Below are 21,968 nucleotides of genomic sequence, written 5' to 3'. Positions count from 1 at the left end.
GGGTGGATAGCAGACATGGGGTAATTGTAATCTGTAATCGTAATCGATTACAATCGATTACAGTTTTTCAAGTAATCATAATCATAATCAATTACCTTCTTATTTTTTTAAGTAATTGTAATCGAATACATTAAAAATGTAGTCGTAATCGTGATTACTTTTACGACTACATTAGCAACGTTTTAGTTAGTAGTTTCTTGTACAGCAAGTATGTACTCTAAATATATGTAGTAATTCAACCAATTAAATATTTAGTATGGTACATGTGTATAAAATTTGCAAGTTTACCTTTCAGTCCTTCCTGTAATCACGATTGATACATCATGTAATCGTAATCAGTTACACCTAATTTAATTGTAATTGTAATCGTAATCGTGAAAATATGAAGTAATCGTGATCGATTACATAACATAAGTAATTGCCCCATGCCTGGTGGATAGCGAAGCTACGCTTTCAGCAAGAGGTTCTCGCTCGCCATCCTCATCACGGGCTTCCACACGTTTCGAGCTGCTGACAGATCCATTTGCTGATGCTCGCCCTAGAGTTCTGCCTAGTGTAGAAGAGGATTTTGTTGATGTGCATCCGGGAATAGTTGCACATCATGAATCACATCCAATGACTGCACTTGACTTTTCGGTTGTGTATTACAAAGGATGTAGAATACTCATTATGTGCGTGGACAAACACTCATGGAGGACTTTTTTTTTAGAGAGAACCCCACAGTATATAAAAAAGATTGTAAGGAGCGAATAGTTTTGTCACTACAATAAAATATACACAACCCCCTACACCGGGGAAAGTGTAGCTGTCAGGTCGGTATGTCGGGGGAACGCATTGTTTACATACGCGGCGGCGCTCGGTAAAGAAGGGGTTATGAATTGGCCAGTGAGCGCACAGTACCATCATCCAAGCAATGATGCCAAGTCCGCGAGTCCACCCTTGAAGGCTTAGGCTCGCCAGGTCTGGTGGAACTGACTTTAGTTAGTTTCCACCTTGCCAGTTTGCTTACAGAAAAAACTGAGCACCATTTATGCACTTTTCACTAAGTGATAAATTTCAGAATCTGAAGCTAAACTAATTCAGTTAGACTTTTCTGTGGCATTTGATTGTGACAACCATAATGGCCGCTTCCTGAAATCTTGCAGCATAGTAGTGAACAGTCCTGCTTTTTCTGTCATGAGTCACTCTTTGGGAAGTCCCACTCATTGTGTCAGTGTGGATGGTGAAAGCTTGATGTTCATTATAGTGTACCTCTGGGGAGGATGTTGGGTCCTTTGCTGTTCATTACATATTCATTTTACCCCCAATTTGATGGACCTCAATTTAACGGATTTCAAATTTAACACTCTTTATTCCTTTCATATTCTAGATCAAAGAGTTATTCCATTGCACTACATTTGTTTTTGCTGCAGCCTTAGATGTATATCCCCATTCCAGAAATGTTTTTTTCTTAAGAGCTGTTTGTGCCTGGAACTCTGTGCCTCAAAATATGCATTGCAGAGAATGCTAACACATTAAATCAAAAGTGAATTCCTCTTTATTGCAACAGTAAGTTATATATATATATATATATATATATATATATATATATATAGATCTAGATATATATATATATATATATATATATATATATATATATATATATATATATATAAAATAAGTCCTCAGTCTGAATTGCTCTTCTTTATGGATTTAAACCACTTCATTTTCTAAAAATGATTTCTGGTTGCTTCATCCTCTTAGTTTGTCAGACCTCATTTTAATTTCCTATCTTCTGTATTCCTTTTATCCTTAAATTTCTGTCTAAAGTGTTGATATTATACAGACTGTAATTTACATTATTTGTAGTCTTCCAGTTCAACCTATTGCACTCTGTTTAACCCTTTCCTTGCGTGCAGTCTGGACGCGACTATCCCCTCAGGCGCAGTCAGGGAGCCCAATGGGGGGTTATTTTAACCTCTGTATCTCAAAAATTATTCATCACAGCTAAAAACCAAAAACACCACTGGAAAGAGGAGGTCCAGATCTATAGGAGTTGGTTATGTATGCCTCTCTTGCGAACGTACGTGCACGTTCAGGGAGTGTTGAATGTTAACACTTACGTCTGTGCGTGCGGGATGATCAGCCATATTGAGGTAACTGCTGACATCTCTTTTTCAGACTGGCAATGGAGTATTGCCAACTGCAATATTTACAACTACTTGGTCAAAGAATCAGTCAGGTGATAGATGAAGCTATGCAAAAATGCCGCTATATTGGGCAAGAACATCCACCAGTTACTCGTCCGTAGATTTGCCGCGCTGGGCTGATATGATTTTCCACCAAATTTAGTGAAGAACACACTCAATTGGCAATCCTGTGTTGTGAGAATTAGTGTTGGAAAACACTCATACGCGGGAGATTTGAGTGCGGTTGGAGCTCGCAGCGAGCGTTTAGCACCACCAGCAAATACGCCTAATGCCCGCTGCAAGCGTTTAGCAATGAAAGGGTTAATAATAATGATAATCATAAAACATTTCCACTCCTTCCTTCATTTTTGACTTGCTATCTTTCATCTGTTCCTTTCTGTCTGTCTCTCATCCTTCACCTGCATATTTTCCTTATTTTTAGTAGTTCTTAACTAAACCATTTAGAAGCAGCTGTCAGTAGCAAAGGAAGGTCATGTGGTGTGTGTTTAGTACCCTTGAATGTGCACATTAAAGCCTAAATGTTACACTTAATTTTCTTCATCCGTCGGTCTGAAAATTATTAAGTTATTTTAAATGTAAAGTTACTTGGAAGTTAATATTGAGTAAAGGACAGTGCTAGTACTATTATCCACCCCTGTGTTTCAGATGAGGAGTCCAAGCGACTGATGGCAGAACTTGGCTCAGACACTTACACTTACAGTCAGGTTGGCTTTAACTATGATGGGCAGTCAATTGTGGGGGACATGAGTTCTTTGGGTGGTGATCAGGCTGCCATGTATCTGGACAATCAACACCTGCAGCAAGTTGATCAGGAGCAAGAGCAGGAGCAGCAGCAGCAAGGTTACATTCCTGAGGCAGATGAGGACACCTTTGTCCCTCCCCCTGAGCTCAATGTTCCACAAGGAATGGTGGTGGTAAGTGCTCATGAATTTTATTTATAAAATATGTAAAAAAACATTAATAATTGCTCATGATTTTCAGTACACTTACGTAGATTAAAACAAAGACAAGGTGTGATCAAACTATATTACATACTATATGTTAAAAACAGTCATGCTCTAGAGATGAAAAATACTTTGAAATTTTTATCCTTTGAATTTAATTTTATTATCATCATCAATAGGAATAGAACATTTATTAGTTTTTTCTTTAATTTAGTCGGTATTGAATTTTCCAGCCTGAAACTGTCAAGCAAAACAAAATCATCGTCAAGACTTCAAAGTTCATCGTAGCACAGGGTGGCCAGATGGAGATCATAATTAAAACAAAGCAGGCAGACAATCCCATGTTTGGTTTTCTGTCCTTTGACAATCCACTAAATGCATATTACAAGCACATGGTGGCTATGATCAAGAGTGGAAGGTAAGGGAGCTTCATGGTAACAAAATTAAATTATTGCATGATCTTACAATTATTGTACCTAATAGGCACTGAAATCAAACTTTTTTCTTCATAGTCCTTTAAGTGTAGGGCATAGGCAAGTAGGCACCTGCCAAAACAGGCATAGGCCACTAAGATCTAAGCAAAACCCAAACTCTAGGTTGAGATGTATCTGTGGCAATGTAAGGAAGAGGTGTAACTTTCAGCACGAGAGCACGCTGTGTTCTGACAGCTGCCTCAGTGTCCGTGGGGTGGGTGTAGCTTCCCAGCTGCTCTATCTATCTGCACTTGTTTCCCTATCTCAAGTTCCTTGTCTCCCTTCCATTCTTTTCCTCCCCAACTCCTTCCTTCCCTCCGTCCATTCCTTCTCTCCCTTCCATCCCTCCTCGTTATCCTCCCTCTCTTCCTTCATCCTCTCTTTTCTCTCCCTCTGTGTACTTGCAATTACAGTCGTCCCTCAAATAGTATGGGGGTATGGGACACAGGACCCCTGTACGACGCGAAAATCCGTATAAAATTAGTGCTCCCCATAAAAACACTCTATGGGCTGCATTAGAGAGAGGGTATCGGGACTCTCGGAACGCCCCGAGTGCTCTCAAATGCGTGACGCGGCAGCATGAGTTGTCAACTCGGCATGTCCACTGGCTCCCGGCTTTGAGAGGTGGAGTGACTTCATGCTGTGATGACGTCATCAGCAAACATGGCGGCCCAAATAAACACATATAAGTGTTTCCATTGCATTTCACCTCTGTACCACCATAACCACTGGAGCTTCCTTTTCATCTTCTGTTGTAAGGAGTTCGTCAGCCAGGACAGCTTGTAATGCATGTTAAACATCGCCAGGGGTGGTCTGGGCGCCCGAGACGTCCCGACTCACTCTCAAACGCACTGGCAGGAAGATCAGCGTACGCCAATTTGCTGCGAGTGAGACACCATTACCATAGCAACGATGAGGCTTAGTAAAAGGACGGCCTTTATCTCCATTCTTGCAGCACTCTTGGAGCACTGGCAGTTCTTGCGACAAGAATTTCTTTTACACTATGATAGATACAGCGAACACTGCTCTCATTCACGTGGTATGCTCTCTCTACCGCAACATAACTCATCCCAAAACATAACTTCTCTGAAATCTTAATTCTTCTACAAGATGAACACCTTTCTCTAATGCTTTGGGGTGCTTTCAGCAGGTGTTTTGGTAGAACAGTGTTGCCACTCATGCCATGGCTACTTGGTACGACAAGTGGGAAATTTAAAAATCCTAAAAAGATTCTTCCATGACAATCCGTATAAAACCAAAACTGTACTATTGGAAACCGAACTATTTGAGGGACGACTGTATTCTTTTTCACCACGTTTGTTGCAAAGCACTGTCGATGCATGACTAACATGAGTGCCTTCAGTTTATTTCTCTTTGTATGCTCTAGACTCTAGAGGAAGGTTGCACTTTATCGGGATCAATACGCCCCGTTATATCGTGAGGCACTTGTTCAAAATGGCTATCATCACTGTACTCCAGTGACATCACTCGCTCTCGCTTGATAGCACCTACTTTGTGGTCTCACGAAGTCAAAGACTGCCACTCTTTGGCCGGCGAATCAGACGCAGGAGAATCTAAAACTACACGTGAAGCCACAACTATGGAGATCAAGAGAGAGGTTTTTGTGATATATTGTGTGTGACTCGGAAGATCACTTATCCCAGAATTTCGCGTGGCCAGTGCAAACCAAGGCCACAAAAGTCAGAGCATCTATATGCGACACCCACAGCCTACGTAGCACTGGGTTTCCATTACATATGTGTGACATCGCAGCGTAAGGGTTAATACACATGACACCATTTTCTCGAAATTTATAAAAAAAATAATAAGTAATAATAACTCCGCCTTGGAAGTCCCCATCTGGCAAAGGGACCAGAAATATCTCCAGGCTGGGCTATTTATCTAGCAACAGCCCGAAAAGGTGTCACGATAGGTCCTCCAACTTTCTCTTCATTAACCCTCACAGCGTCGGCGTCGTACATGTACTACACAGGCTGAGTCACCTTCCCAGCGTCGGCGTCATTACATAAATACAACAATATACCACACATTGACTCAGACGTCATTTTTTGTTTCTTTTCATGACTTTTCACTATGTTTTTCAGCATTTCTGACATAATGGGAAAAAAAGAAAAAATTGAGAAAGGCTAGGGCTTCGCAATGTGGAAATGTTCCGACGCCATGGGGGTTAACTTCTACAACATTTGCTGCCTTTGCTCTAATTTCCATTCTGTAGAACACCATTTCTCCTCTAAACCTCACTTCTCATCCTAATTGAAACAGGTTTCTGGGACTACTGACAGTATCTATTCTGTTCCCTCCTACTAACTCTATCTTAAATTTAAATCCAAAACTGGATGTTGCATCAGCGTGTGTATGCAATATCAGTTGCTCTCGTGCCTATAACATTATTATTCAGAATTTTCCACCCAGCTAAGATAGAGTTGTCATTTTATCACTAAGTATGCCTGTATTGTTTATCTCACCTAATTCTTAACCTCTAACCTTGTTATAATTTCTGAATGGGGCAGAACAAACTTGGTGTTCTTTAACCCTCTCGTGCATGATGACGCGTTTCGCGTCATCAAGGGTAAAAAGGTCCTGGCGCACGATGATGCGAAACGCGTCATAAAAGTTTTAAAAAATAATTAAAAATTAAGTTTTCGGTGAAAGTGCGTTAAATTTGGGAGCGTCAATTGTTAGGATAAATTTCTTAATGATAACACACGGCAGCCTTTCTAAGGAGCGTAGATGAGGAGGAGGGAAGAGGGGTCGGTCACAAAAAAAAAAAAAAAAAAAAAAATCTTGGTGTAACTTGGCAACTATTAGGCGTATGAGGATTTTGAGGATAACATAAGAATCCTCACTAAATTCTGCTTCAAAACATGTATTCGGCTAAAAAAGTTGGCCCACAAAATTTCGAGCTAGCTAGCAAGGGAAGAGTTGGTACATAGGATTTATTGTCTACAATACTCTATACGGAGACTTGAAACGAGTTTGTATTATTTATTTTCTTCTATTTTTATTTGCTCATGTTCTAGTATAAGTCTTTATGAAGCCATTGATACCAAATTTATTGGGGTACGATATATCTGTGAGGGTAAAATATGTCCGGGCATGTAGAGTATCGCGGCGGCAAAAAAAAGGCCGGTCGGGCCTGAGAAATGTATGGTGAGTGGAACAAAAACTTATTGGAAACTTTCGGTGCACGAGAGGGTTAATGTCTCAAAGACTCAATTTTTTTTTTACCTCAGCTTGATACAATCTTCAAAACATCTATCCTCCTTTTTTTCCCTTTTTTTTTTGTACGTCTTCGCCTATAACACCGGTAGGCTTTCTTCAGGGGTCTGATGGTCGGCCCAAGCCCGTCATGGCACAGGCAATTTTTTTTATAGTGGTGCCATTTATTCTTGGCTCATGCTGCCCCCCAGAACTCATTCTTGATTCACTTGGACAGTTTCTTCTAGATTCCGGGTTGATGGGTGGTCTTCAGGACAGCATGTGGGTAGTCTTAGGCCACTCGGCGGTGACTGAAAAATCCCAGGTGATAGCGTGTGGATTCGATCCCATGTTGTCCAGCACGCAGTGAATGCGGGGCCCGCACACTAACCATTCAGCCACCGCCTCTATTCTTTGATAACACACCCCTTCTACATTAAATAATCTTGGTTCATCCTTAACTCAAAATCCTAACTGGAAACTTCATATCTCATCTCTTGCCAATTCAGCTTCCTTGAGGTTAGGCATTCTGTATTGTCTCAACCAGTTCTTTTCTCCTCTCCCAGATGCTATCCTTATACAAGGATCTTGGTCTGCCCTTGGATAGAGTATGCATTTCATGTGTGTGGAGTTCCACACACACAGCCCTTTTGGACTAAGATTCCATCTCTTTGCCACTCCACCTGTTATCTTTATACAGGAGCAGCACTTAGCAGGCTTCTGTTTTCCCTTCAGCTGCTTCCTTTACCTTAAAAAAATGTGTTGCAAGTGGTTTCTCATATCATAAGGAGAATGTCTGATGTTCATTGTATTTTTGTACTTACAACAGAAGTTGGATTTTCATACTCTGTTTTGACTAATTTCTACTTTTATTTTAACAATCAAGATACTGAGTTTTGGTAATATTTTCTCCCCATTTGTATGGTTAATTAAGGTGTTATTTCTCCTTAGGTACACTCCAGCTGATGAATTTGAAGTCAAGTCTAGGAAGGATAATGATGGCAATGGTGACCAGTACCTCCACCCTAGTCTCTCGGCTGGAATTAAGCCTGACCTTGCACCAGGAACACCTACATCAGCCCTCAAGCCCTCATCTGATTGTGCTTACTTTAAACTCATTCATAAGATTAAGGAGCAGCAGAAGAACACAGCTGCTGCTGAGAGCCGTGAGTCCCCGGCACCCTCATCCCCTGGAGTCGTTGCCACCTCCACACCCATTGCTGAGGCCTCAGAGACACCCAAGATAGAGAGAAAAGTGGAGAGCAAGGCATCCACACCACCTAAAGTGAAGCAACTAGTGGATTACCCTTCATTCAACCGCACCAAAGAGTATGACTCTGAATACGACTCAGAGGAGGGATCGGAAACCTCTCCGTCATCCAACAAGGGCACCAGTGAGTACAGCAACATCAAGTGGCCTCCACCAGATGTCCAGATGGTGATTGACAAGATGGCCAGCTACATCATTAAGAATGGGGTCGAGTTTGAGACAATGGTGCGAAGCAGAGGTAAGAAGATTGTGGATTGTGGCTTTTGATAGTGTATTTTATCATTGTTATTCATATGTTGCTCATATTTTGTTTCTACTTTTTGAATTTTTTGGGGTGTATTTTAACCCCTTCACTCCGGCGACGTCGGCGTCCGACGCCGTCACCGTTAGTCCTCTTCTAAACCTCTTAATTCTCTTCCATTTCCTCTTAATCCTCTTCTAAACCTCTTAACCCTTTCCATCCGTGACGCAGACATCGGCGTCACAGTATGGAAAGGGTCAAAAGGAAATTGAAGAGGATTAATCCTCTTCTAAACTTCTCAATCCTCCTCTAAATTCCTCTTAATCCTCTTTCATTTCCTCTTAAGAGGTTTAGAAGAGGATTAAGAGGAAATGGAAACGGATTAGGAGGTTTAGAAGAGGACTAACGGCGACGCCATTGGACGCTTGCGTCGGCATCACCGGAGTGAAGGGGTTAAGAGGAAATGGAAGAGGAATTTAGAGGAGGATTGAGAGGTTTAGAAGAGGATTAATCCTCTTCCATTTCCTCTTGACCCTTTCCATATTGTGACGCCGACGTCTGTGTCACGGATGGAAAGAGTTAAGATATTTATTACCCTACCCTTCTGTCCATTCATTCCTATACTTTTCTATATCCTTTCATCCACTTTCTCCTTCACTCATTTCTTTCACTTTTATTTTCTCTTTCTGAGCATCTCGGTGTGTTTAGGGGTTGCTGAACAGGCAGCTTATAGTGTCTGCGTTCCTCCCTCTCTCCCTGTTTTGTCTTTTATTAATAATACTAATAATTTGCAGAAATATTTTTGGTAACAAAGTAAGTGATGACATTTGCACAATACCCTTGGTTTCCAATTTTTGTTTGGAGGAGCATTAAGGATCTTCATTATTTCACAGATGATCCAAGATTTAGCTTCCTGAAGAAGGACCATGAGTACTACCCTTACTACCGGTGCAAGATTCGCCTGTACAATGAGGTGTATGGGGATATTTTTAAAGATGGAGTTGAGGTAAGCAGGCAATAAGAACCTTTTGCCAGGAGAAACAAGCTACTTCTCTTTCATTTTGCAATTTTTTTTCATTTGGAGTATCTACATTTCATTTCAGTTATTAAATTTTTTTCCACTCCTTCATGGGTTTTAACCCTTTCATTGCTAATAGCTCACAGCAAGACTATCCCCCCAGGTGCACTCGGGCAGCCCAGCGGAAGGAGAGGGTTTCTTAACCGCTGTATCTAAAAATCTATTCATCACAGCTAAAAACAAAAACACCATTGGAAAGAGGAGGCCAAGATCTATAAGATTCAGTGATGTAAGCCTCTCCTGCGAACGTATAGGCACGTTCAGGGGGTGTTGCCTGTGATTGCGACTGGCGCTCACAGCGAGCTTTTAGCACCACCACGCTAGTGCTCGCTCTTATTACCTCTGCATCTCTAAAACTATTCATCACAGCTAAAAAAACGAAAACACCATTGGAAAGAGGAGGCCAAGATCTATAAGATTCGGTCTCACACACACACACACACACACACACATACACACATTGCAGGGAGGAGGTATAAGGAAGGAAGGAAGGAAGAAAGAAAGAAAGATAACAGAGACAGCGGGATGGATGTGAAGGGCAGGAAGGGAGGGGGAGGCCGCAGCTCCCACGTGAGACTGTGTCCCAGAGCCGAGGTGGTGGTGAGACAATGCACTAGCCAGCCACTTGGCAGCTCAAGGGTAATCACCATATTCCTGCAGTTCCATCTATTATATTTCACATTTTGATGAGGACTCAGAAGGTTTCAGATCATTTTCATAATTTGCTTTTTGATGGTTGTTGTATACATTTTTAATAATGCAGAAGTACTGTACAGTAAAATAGTGTTATGTACCGTATTTGACGGCTTATAGGATGCACTTTTTTCCCAAAAAATGTCCCAGAAAATCACCCTTCATCTTATAAGGTCAAGGTTCAACTTTGGGTTACTGGCTAGTAAAGTTTTAGTGCTACAGTGGCGCTTAAACCCCAAACCTCTCTGCAAACGTAAACAAGATGGCGATCGCTTCTACACCAACTATGGCAACAAAGTATTTCAACTAAAAATACGATAGAGAATAAATATAATTTATTTTCACAATTTCTAAGGTTTTAAAAATGTACTAAAATATTACAAGAACTAGAATTATAATGTAGAATAATAACCCAAAAAATATGATGTAAAAACTTTATACCTATTACCCCTCTTACAACGTCGCTGTCTACACCATGTTTGTTTTTGTCTCAAAGCAGTACTCTTGAGTCTTTAAGAAGGAATAGTTCTGGTTATTCCCAGCAAATATTAAGGGTTTTAACCCTTTCATTGCTAAACGCTCGCACTCAAATCTCCCGCGTATGAGTGTTCCAACACTATTTTTCACAACACAGTATTGCCAATTGAGTGGGTTCTTAACTAAATGTGGTGGAAAATCATATCAGCCCAGCGTGGCAAATCTACGGACGAGTAACTGGTGGATGTTCTTGTCCAATATAGTGGCATTTTTGCATAGCTTCACCTATCACCTGACTGATTCTTTGACCAAATAGTTGTAAATATTGTAGTTGGCAGTACAACCTTGCCAGAATCTCACGGAAAGATGTCCGCAGTTCCCTCAGTATGGCTGATCATCCTTCACGCACTGACGTTAGTGTTCACATTCAACACTCCCTGAACATGCATGTACATTCGCAGGTGTAATATATATATCGTCATATGTATATGAATGTGTGGCTGTACGTGTGGCGATATATATATTACACAGGATCGGCATACATAACCGACTCCTATAGATCTGGGCTTCCTCCTTCCAATGGTGTTTTTGGTTTTTAGTTGTGATGAATAGTTTTTGAGATACAGAGGTTAAAAGAGACCCTCCATTGGGCTGCCTGACTGTGCCTGAGGGGATAGTCGCGTCCCGTCGTGCGCGCAAAGAAAGGGTTAAATGTAAAATATTGGGATTTAATAAGGATCTGAATACACTTGAAACTTTGAAAATGACCTGCTAGCGGTTAGGGTTACAAACGTCACCTGACATTCGTAGTTTAACCCTTAAACTGCTAAATGCTCGCAGCGAGTGGTAGTGTCATTTGCTGGTGGTGCTAAACGCTCGCTTCGACCTCCAATCGCACTTAAATTTCCCGCGTATGAGCGTGTTCTAACATTATTTTACAAGCCTCTTCTCACCCCACAGCATTGCCAATTCAGTGGGTTTTCCACTAAATTTGTTGGAAAATCATATCAGCCTAGCGCGGAAAATCTACGGGCGAGTAACTGGTGGATGTTGTTGTCCAATATAGTGGCATTTTTGCATAGCTTCACCTATCACCTGACTGAATTTTTTGACCAAATAGTTGTAAATTTTGCAGTTGGCAATACTACCCTGCCAGCACCCCATCAAGAAATCTATTCAGTTGCCTCAATATGGCTGGCCATCGTGCGCGCACAGACATAAGTGTTCACAGGCAACACCCCTGAATGAGCCTGTATGTTCGCAGGAGATGCATACATAACCGAATCTTATGGTGTTTTTGTATTTTAGCTGTGATGCTGTGCGCCTGGAGGGATCGTCGCCTCCCACACCACGCGCAATGAAAGGGTTAAACCCATTTATTATATTTTTTTTCAAATGCTTTCCCAAATTGGGGGATGCGTCGTATCAGCCGTCAGATGCAATATATACATAGGCAGCCCGTAGGAAGCAATTGCTTTGGGGGCAGTAGTAGGTATGTCTTAAGATACTTGAAATTATTTTAAGTTATGTAAAAATGTAAAGGTAAAAGGATAAAAATTGACATCGGTAATTCAAAAACAAAGCTATGGAACAGCTAAGTCCCATTAAGTGTTTAAGGATACATGATATCTGTTATGCTTGCAACTGTTAACCTTGTGATGTGTCATGCCACTTTTCAGCAGGACAAAGGGTCTCCTCTGAGTAGTCTCATTGAAGGAGGTTCCACCGCGAGGAAGGAGAAGCGAGGAGGCAGCAGTAGTAGTAGTAAGAGCAGTAATAATAACAACAACAAGCAGACCTCCACTATAAGTTTTTCAATCAAGTCGAGGGAGCAAGATGTTAACATTGACCGTCGCTCTACTTTCCCCGTTGAGTCCTCATCCTCAGATGATGAGGATTTGGATGAGGAGGAGAGAGAAAAGAAGAGACTGGAACGTGAGGAAAGGAGAAGGAAGCGGAAGTTAAAGGAAAAGGAGGAGAGGGAGAGACGTGAGAAGGAAGAGAAGGAACGAAGGGAGAAAGAAGAAAAAGAAAAGGAGAAAGAGAAAGAAAAAGCAGTAGAGAAGATGGAAGAGTCAACAGATGGCTCTGGGGATAATGACGATATGTATGACATCTTCAAATACGGTGAGTGTTTGTTAAATATTTTAAGTCAGGAATACATTTGAGTCAACAAAATTTATACTGACATGTATATGTGCATGAATTGGAGCTTTGCTTACATTGGGATGTGTGGTTATTTGATTGCTGAGGTTGGTTAACCCGTTTCATACATGATTCTTTTTCATACTTTGAGTGATATTCCTAAACTGTTAGACACAGGAAATAGGGTAGACCAGTGGTTCCCAAACTGGGGGGCATGGCCCCCCAGGGGGAGTGTGAGCTGGATACAAGGGGGAGCGTGATTCCGTCTGCCAAATATTGCAGTTTTGCAAGAAATTAAGGGGCGCGGAGACGGTATTTTTTGATGAATTTATGAAAAATCGGATGAGTACGTGTTTTTCGCTCAGCATGGCCGGGATAGCCTAAATTGCCAGGGGGTGAGGTTTGTCTTCGTAAAATTAAAATCACTCCGCCCTGGAGGCCATATTTAAAGGTCCCGCGCTGTTGCGTCATAGCCGGACATGCGCGTCAACACACGTGGTATCATTCAATGCTTGTATGTACGTAAAATTCGCATTAGAATTTTTTTTTCTCTGTATATTTTGTCATCTGTCATCTCTCTCGTCCCGGAGAGTGTGAGTCACTTGAGGAGACGCTCAGACGCCAGTCCCGACCCAGACATCGATAGGGAGGGTGCTCAATATTTTTCTCTGCACTCCGGCCAAAAAAATGTCCTTACAAATGATGTACAAGCGCAGTGTGACCAGAAAAAGGGTCATCAACATCAAGAGGACTTATGGAGCAAGATGGATTTGCCAAGACTCAGAAAACAAGCAAGAGAGCAGCGTAGAAGTTTATCAAGCGAGCGAGTCGTGATGCTGCCCCGCTCACCACCACCACCACCATCTGTTTCGCCACTCCCTACACCACCAAGTATCTCATCACACCCTTCTCCACCACCACCTGCTTCGTCACCACCTACATCACCACCAATAGCAGAATCAGTTACATTGCTACATGAGACATCACTGCAGCTCTGACGACATATTCTTTACAGAGGTGTGAACCCTGAGCCTGATTACAAGCAAAACTTTCATCACTGTGTTGCTTTCTCAGCTACAAACACTGTTCGAGAGACAGAATTGCCCAGTACGGCCGTGCAGGAACACCTTGATCTTCTGACACCCTCACCTTTGATTGATTAATATTTTTTTTATAAAGGGGAACCAGATGCCTTATCATTCTCCAGTAAATCAACAAGGTATACACAATCATATGTGAAAATTTCATGCCAGTCAAATATTTACAAATGGCAAGATGGATGAAATGGAAAAAAATCTTTAGGAGCCAATATTTTGAAAAGTGGTTTTTACACTTCCAAAAAATTTCACAAAATCGGTAAAAAGTCTAACTGACTTTTGTTAGGTATCAGTTAAAACTACAACTAAAGGGCAATTTTTCCCATTGATAAAATTTCAAGAAATAATAAAAAAAAAAAAATAAATAAATAACAAAAAACGGGAATGGAGAAAATTGCGTGAAAATGCATTTTTTTTTTCAAAGACAAAACAAAAAATAATTTTTTTTCTCTGGGAAATGTAGATTTGTAAACAAAGTTTCTATGGTATTTTTTTCAAAACGATTAACTGAAAAATAAAGTGTGAAACAAAAAAAGAAAAGAAAAGTACACTTTGTTTGAGTCCCCACTAAACGTCACTCAAATTTCATGAAATTCACAGAATATCATACATTTACACCAACAAACAGCATACTAACTAAGATTTAAAATCTATTGGACATACCATACGCGCAGGAGGACCCCCTGTGGTCGCATCCCTAAACACGGGAAGTCACGGCAGCGACAACACGCAGGTCGCCGGAGTCCCGAGTCTTGCCTCCAGGATCAGCTGTTTCGCCAGCCATGTTTTTATATATATATATATATATATATATATATATATATATATATATATATATATATATATATATATATATATATATATATATATATATATATATATATATATATATATATATATATATATATATATATATATATATATATATATACAGGTTTCGATTTACGAGTTTGGTTTACACGCTTTTGAAATAACGTCTAAAATCCAAATAGATGTTTAATTTACGTTTTTCACTTATACGCGATATTTTATGGAGTGACCACCAGATGTCTCCATGAATTGGACTCACGGCACGCTGCTACACAGCTGAGCTCAGTTCTTCCCGCACGCCATGAACAACAATACAGTACGCTGCCACACGCTACTCAACAATTGGGGTAGGCAGGTACCGGTACCAGCCAGTACTAATGGTACCAACCATACGGTGATGCAGTGCAGTACCAGACTGCTCGGTACTGGTACCTATACTTGCCAGTCGCTCATGGTGTCCCTCATTTCTTCCTCACATGAGTGAGGCTGAGACTGAGTGGATATCTCGGTGATATGGATATTCTCTTTCTCTCTCTCTCTCCACTGAATGAAGTGAATATTTATTTTTCGATGGAAACCTACCTCTTTTGATTTACGCGACCTCTTCAAGGACACAATACTCCCGTAAATCGAGTTTCCTGTATATATATATATATATATATATATATATATATATATATATATATATATATATATATATATTTTTTTTTTTTGCTGCCTGTTGCGCAGTAGGCATCTTCCTGGTGGGGCCTGATGGTCGCCCAAGGCTTCTTCAGGTGGGGCCTGATGGTCGGCCCAGCCCGTTCTGGCGGGCGAAGTGTTTATAGTGGCGCCATCTTGCATTGGCTCATGCTGCCCCGAACTCGTTCTTGATTCGCTTGGACGGCTTCCTCTAGAGTCCGGGTTGATGGGTGGTCTTCAGGACAGCATATGGGTAGTTTTAAGCCCTCGGCGGTGACTGAAAAATCCGAGTGGTAGCGTGAGATTGAACCCGTCGTCCATCACGCGGTGAATGTGGGTCAATGCGCTACCACTTGCCACTGCCTACCAGATATATATATATATATATATATATATATATATATATATATATATATATATATATATATATATATATATATATACTCAACCTCGATTTGCCGGACCTCCATTTGCGGATTTGCCGGACAAGAGTCCGTGGGGTAAAAAAAAAAAAAAAATCCGGGACAAGTCGATTTAAAAAAACCCCGCCAGAAAAATTTCGCAAATCGGGCACTTGATGGCAGCGGACATACACGTCTAGTACTGGACTGTACACAAGTCTGCCGCGTCACACGAGTGTTGTGCTTACGTGCTTGTCGTGGATACACCTCTTCTTCACAACGATGCCACCCAAAAACCCACCAAAGTGCATGTTGTAGAAGTTAATACATTATATTACAGGACAGTATAGGACAGCTATGCGAGGTGTAGTCCGGGGGTGGGTTGTGTTTCCCGGACATATATAGGGTAAAGTCCGGCAAGGGGGTAGACCCCCGGACATTTTCCATTGCCGGACATTTGCCATTCCCGGACAAGCCTTCCCCCCTTTTAGTCCGGCAAATCGAGGGTTGAGTGTATATACATACAGTAGAGCCCCATTTAGCGTGAGAATTAGGTGGATGAACGCGGTCGCTTTAACTGAATTCGCACTAATTGAATAAAGTAACCAATATGAAAAAAGTTATTTGGTGCACATGTGGGTCTGACTTTTGGGTTTGATAAGTACTCAAAATACGCAGTCATCAGTTATTGAGCCGTGATGGTGACTCTTGCGGCCCAAGGTGTCTGCAGCGGCAGCAAGTGGGTGTGACAAGAGTTCGGCCCCAGCAAAGGTTCAGCGGGCAGGGTGTGGTCGTGTGTGGGTGTCGTGCCCGGCCAGGCCGACATCACACTCGTTATTATTGAGCATGTTACGGTGACTGTGGCCACTCAATGAATAGTGACGCCGAGCCTCATCTGCCCCGCCTCGGCAGGTAATAGTGATGCCCCGCGGGGCCGACACGGTGAAGCTCACGCCCCTTGGCGACGCCCCGAGGATGGCGGCGGAGGTGGCGGCGGGGCCGGGACAGTGGCAGTGGCTGCTGCAGCGCCACACGGGCGGCGAGCTGTGCACCGCCCCCAGCAGGAGGCGGGCAGCCTCCGAGGGGGGCCAGGGGGGCAGGACGACGTTAGAGAGCATGAGAGACTGGGACCGTGTGGGAAGTGGTGGCGGGGGGCTGTGTTGTGGTGTGAGGCAGGCAGCAAGCCACCGCGCATCATGGCGGCTTGGCGCAATTTTCAAAATTCAGTCGTGGTGGTTTCTTGCGCTAACTGAGGCTTTCGCGCTAATTAATTTTTTTCTTGGTAGATGGTGGCTCGCGCTAATTGTTCTCGCACTAAGTGGGGCTGTACTGTATATATATATATATATATATATATATATATATATATATATATATATATATATATATATATATATATATATATATATATATATATATTGGACAAGTAAACTGTTAGCATCATTGTGGCAGCTCTGTTGGTTAATTTAATTTTACAGCTTATAATAAAAAAAAATGGATTATCAGTTTACCGGCCATCAAACCTTTTCAAGTTTCCCACACATCCACTATTTGTAGAGCATTGAATTATTAACCAAGAATAACAGTACTGCTGATAATCAACAACAGGTACAGATCTATAGTGATAATTTAAGTGTTTACATTTTAACATTCGTACAAAAGAACAGGATATTGTGGGATAAACATATCAATTTTTCTGCAGCCCAAGAAATGGATAAAGACGTGGACTCGGAAGAACTCAGTCGTAAGGACAAAGAGGCTAATGAGGAGCAAGGAAAGGAGAATGGTCGTCAGGCTGGTGATGGATCTGGCAGCCTTGCCTCCACAGCACACTCAGAACACAAGCAGCAGGAGCGGAGGAAAAAGGCAGCCATGTTCCTCTCCCGACTTAAAAAGGGAAGCAAGGAGGAGGAAAATTCTACACAGCTAGTCTATGGTAAGAGGAAAGTGGTTTTAGTATCAAGCACTAGAATTCATGGGGTTATGAGATGCTGTGTGGTATTGCTGAAAATATTAGATGCACAGAGGGTTATCTTAGAATTAGATTAATGTCAATTGGATAAATAATGGAGAGTATTAATGCAATCTGCTTTTTTCCTCAAAGTAAGACAAAAAATTTCCATGTCTTTGACATCGAATGTTGCATTACCTGTTGGCCTAACCTAGGTCCATAGCAAGTGTACAGGTGAGATGTTGTCAAGGCCTGCGATATGGTCTGGCAGATGTTACTCACCCTGGGATTGTCCTGTGACAACAAGTGGGGCAGCCATTGTTGTTGTTTTGGTGTAGGAGTCGCCAACTCCAGTCATTTGTTCATATTGTGATGTTTGGTTTGTCATGTTAATGTTTAATAAAAAAAGTTGCAGTAAAAGTGGTAAAACATACAGTATGTTCCAATGGTAATATGAGGTTTAACCACACACTCCTCAGACCAAGCCTTGGTCTTGGTCATCAGCCAGGCTCTACTAGTCCAGTGAAGATGGTGCTAACTTAGTTGTATATGGTAGACATACACTACATGTCAGGAAACAGCCAACAAAACTTCTTAGTAAAATTGGTAAAAGTCAGGTTGATGAAAATGGGATGCTTCTTCAGCGCTGGCAAATATGTTAATTAACCCCTTAATGACGATGCCGCTGGCGTTGTATAGTTCTTTCAGACATGGGCAACGAGCATGATGCCAGCGCCGGAGAGCGAGAAGCTCTCTGGAATTTGCAGGCTGCGCGTAACTAGGTTTCTGTCGATGCTAAGTGGCTAACTGGCACCTCTTTTGTCCCTTACCACCACTTCGTGCTAAAAATAGCCTACAGTTCCTGCTACACATCATGGTGTCTGCAGAGCGATTATGTTCCCTCAGCCGATCTGTTTCGGCGGTCTTCCTTTAGTTTCTGCTTGTTGTGTGCATGCTGAGCGTAGTCTTGACACCTCCACTTATATATGTGATGTTCTAGAATCTAAATGAACCAATACCTTGTTCACAGGAGTGTTCAGAGGAGTGGGAAGTGGAAGTTGGATTACTTTGGGAATCATGGAATTCCAGCCCAAATAATAATTGATTTCACAGTTGAGTTATATGGATGATTTTCTACAACTTTTATTCAGTGAGATTCATTCCAGAATGAAAAAGCTACAAAAATTATTTTTCGAGTTTCTCTGCAACTTTGGCAACTTTGGCGGGTCAAAGATAATAAACTATATATTTCTGACTCCATTGTGATAAAATGAGCAACTTTGATAAATTTTCCTGTATGTCACACCAGTAAAAAGTTTGAATTTTTTGGGGAATCATGGAATTCTGGCCAAACGGTCAGTCCAAATCATAATCTGATTTCACAGTTGAGTTATACGGATGATTTTCTACAACTTTTATTCAATGAGATTCATTCCAGAATGAAAAAACTACAAAAATTTATCAAAATTATTTCTAGAGTTTCACTGCATCTTTGGCTCTCTGTAGGCAGTAAATTTCTGGGTCAAAGATTATAAACTATATTTTTCAGACTCCATCGTGATAAAATGAGCAACTTCTTTAAATTTTCCTGTACGTCACACCAGTAAAAAGTTGAAATTTTTGGGGAATCATGGAATTCCAACCAAACGGTCGGTCCAAACCATAATTGATTTCACAGTTGAGTTATACGGATGATTTTCTACAACTTTTATTCAATGAGATTCATTCCAGAATGAAAAAAAATACAAAAATTTACCAAAATTATTTTTTGAGTTTCACAACAACTTTGGCTCTGTAGGCAGTAAATTTCCAGGTCAAAGATTATATATAATAACTATACTTTTCAGACTCCATCATGATAAAATGAGCAACTTTTCTTCAATAAATTTTCCTGTACGTCGCTCCAGTAAAAAGTTGGAATTTTGGGGGAATCATGGAATTCCAGCCAAATGCGACAACCTAAAAAGAAACCGATTTCACAGCAGGGTGCGCCAGAAAATTTTATATTAAACATCTTTTATGACTTTCTCAGTTTCAAAGTGTATTTTCCGTTGACTTTTGAGTTATGGGGGGATCTCTCGAGAAATTTTTTTGCAGTTGAATGGGGTTAAATTCCCATCAATTCTTGAATTTTGACTAATTATTTAGACCTAGGGGAAAAAGTGTCATAGTTATATGGTTTTCACATATCAGTATTGAAGCAAGCATCTCTAATCTTCAGGTCCGCAGCTTCCACCTGAGATAGCAGTTCAAATCATCAATTCAGCATCACAGTCCCCACGGTCATCCATGGCCAGCACACGACATTCTACCCCCTCAAGGTCTCGGTCTCACTCTGCCAGTCCTGGTCCAGGAGTCCCCATGCCACCCAAAGAGGCCCCTGCTCCTCCTCCCCCTCCACCTCCCACTCAGTCACCACCAGCACCAAGTGGACTAGAGATGATTGAAGCCTACAAGTCTAACAAATCAGAGACGGTTACAAACATCCTATCTAAAAATGATTGGTAAGTCACCACAATGTATTACGTATATATTCAAGTATAACAATGGGATGAGAAGTTAAATATGTTCAGATTATGTTTACATGCCAGTCATATGTGAAGATAGCTTAGTTGTTTACATTTCATTAAACTAATAGTGAACATTTAAGGAGAGTAATTTTTAATTTTTTCCAGGACCTCCATTCCAGAGCCTCCTGCCAACACAGAATCCATTGAGCACACCAAGCCGCCTGCATCTAAAGAATCTTCAGTAGTGTCGGGTATGTGTCTTGCCTTGTGAAGTCGTACACAACCCTCACGCTGTGGTGTGCCTTCGGGTCATTTATACTCAGCAAGAAGAGAGAGCAAAACCTTCTTGAACTTGGCACGATGAACCTCAGTGATTTCATTACCCCACTGATACAGTTTGTGGTTCAGGAAGGTTTCATTCCTCTCAGCATCACATTCTTCATTGTCTTGCTGATGAACAATTTCAACAATTAAGATTCTAGAGATTTTGAAGTTTTAAGAGTTTATCTGCAGCAAAGAAAGTCAAATACTAAATTCTGCTCACAGTTGTGGAGCAATGTTATGCAGATTTAAATGTCATTTGCTGCAGGTAGGCAGATCATGGGACTGTTGTCCCACATATATTGCAGTTATCTATGGTCTTTTGACTTGTTGCAGATGTGTTGCAGTGGCTCTCTGCTGTTATTTCGCCGAGGGCAGCCGTGAAGGTGTAGGTACGGATCGTCAACAGAAAACTACTTTTATTCTTCCAGTCACTAGTGTGGCCGAATTTTCCTGCTGTAATACCGTTTTTAATCTTCGTTTGGCCTCATTTTATGACAAACTTTAAAAGGTTTTCGTGGATACTGGGATGGCCAATAGAGGTAAAAGAAGATTCTAGATTGTGAGCCATGAGGATTGTGTTAGCACAGTGTGGTGATGGGGAGGCCAGGGGCCAGTGACAGTGAGGGGCAGTGATGTGAGGAAGACACCAAGGACGTGAACAGACAGTGATGATTTATAAAGGCGGTGAAACATGCATTTGACCCCCAACCCTCCCAAACCCATTCTTCCATTCCTGCCACACCTTCCTTTTTTATCATGTTAGTACTCAGGTACCTTGGGTCGTCTACATAAACTCTCAGCTGGCTTGGTAAGTGCAGGTAAGTATACACAAAGTATGGTAGGATGGATGGGAGCTTTTAAAACTTTACAATGGTATTGTCTCTCAAAAGACCAACCAAGTTGTATGGGTTACAATTTTTGACAAATAACCAAATTAAGCCCATGTCAGTTTTAATGGAATTCCACTAAAATATACACCAAAGAAGGTCTTTTGAGAATATACCTTAGTTATGAATGAATGATTGTAAAGATTTAAGCAATTACTTACCATTGTTTTGTTACTTTAAATGAGTGAAAGTTGGTGCAATGCTGTTTGAATGGAGATGGGAAGGGATGAATGTAAAATGCTTCAATTTCTCTTCTTAATCCTCTACATACAGGGAAAGACTCCGTGAGGCTGATTTACTTGTCTGTTCACAGGAACCAGTGAGGATGGCTGCAGGAGCCAAAGTCTGGAAAGCAGGAGAAGCAAATCCCGGCCAGTAGAAGTTCCTCTCCGGGAAAAGTGAGTTGCCTCATTCTGCTTCAGATAGTAGAGGGCTTTAGTTGTCATAAATAGCAGTAAGGAACATAAATTTATGGTCCTTTTAATAGGTTCAATTTTTATTTTTATTTTTATTTTTTTTACAACAAAGGAGACAGCTCAAGGGCACACAAAAAAGAAAACAATAAAAAAAGGCCGCTA

The 21,968-nt window shown here is 41.3% G+C and overlaps 1 protein-coding gene across 1 annotated transcript in view; it reads left to right on the top strand.

Annotated features, from left to right (window-relative positions):
* The window catches only part of LOC126995427 (protein suppressor of white apricot-like), a 33,640-nt gene that overhangs the window by 3,119 nt on the left and 8,553 nt on the right, over nucleotides 1-21,968 (top strand). The window contains exons 3-11 of the mRNA XM_050854959.1: nucleotides 2,835-3,103; nucleotides 3,367-3,551; nucleotides 7,777-8,333; nucleotides 9,230-9,342; nucleotides 12,264-12,711; nucleotides 17,421-17,654; nucleotides 19,891-20,173; nucleotides 20,345-20,430; nucleotides 21,704-21,788. Coding sequence (XP_050710916.1) covers nucleotides 2,835-3,103; nucleotides 3,367-3,551; nucleotides 7,777-8,333; nucleotides 9,230-9,342; nucleotides 12,264-12,711; nucleotides 17,421-17,654; nucleotides 19,891-20,173; nucleotides 20,345-20,430; nucleotides 21,704-21,788 — 2,260 coding nt within the window. The remainder of the gene's footprint in view (nucleotides 1-2,834; nucleotides 3,104-3,366; nucleotides 3,552-7,776; nucleotides 8,334-9,229; nucleotides 9,343-12,263; nucleotides 12,712-17,420; nucleotides 17,655-19,890; nucleotides 20,174-20,344; nucleotides 20,431-21,703; nucleotides 21,789-21,968) is intronic.

This window comes from Eriocheir sinensis, chromosome 1 (genome assembly GCF_024679095.1).
Source record: "Eriocheir sinensis breed Jianghai 21 chromosome 1, ASM2467909v1, whole genome shotgun sequence".
Taxonomy (NCBI): domain Eukaryota; kingdom Metazoa; phylum Arthropoda; class Malacostraca; order Decapoda; family Varunidae; genus Eriocheir; species Eriocheir sinensis.
The sequence above is the reverse complement of the archived record's forward strand: the minus strand, read 5'-3'. Positions and strand labels throughout refer to the sequence as shown.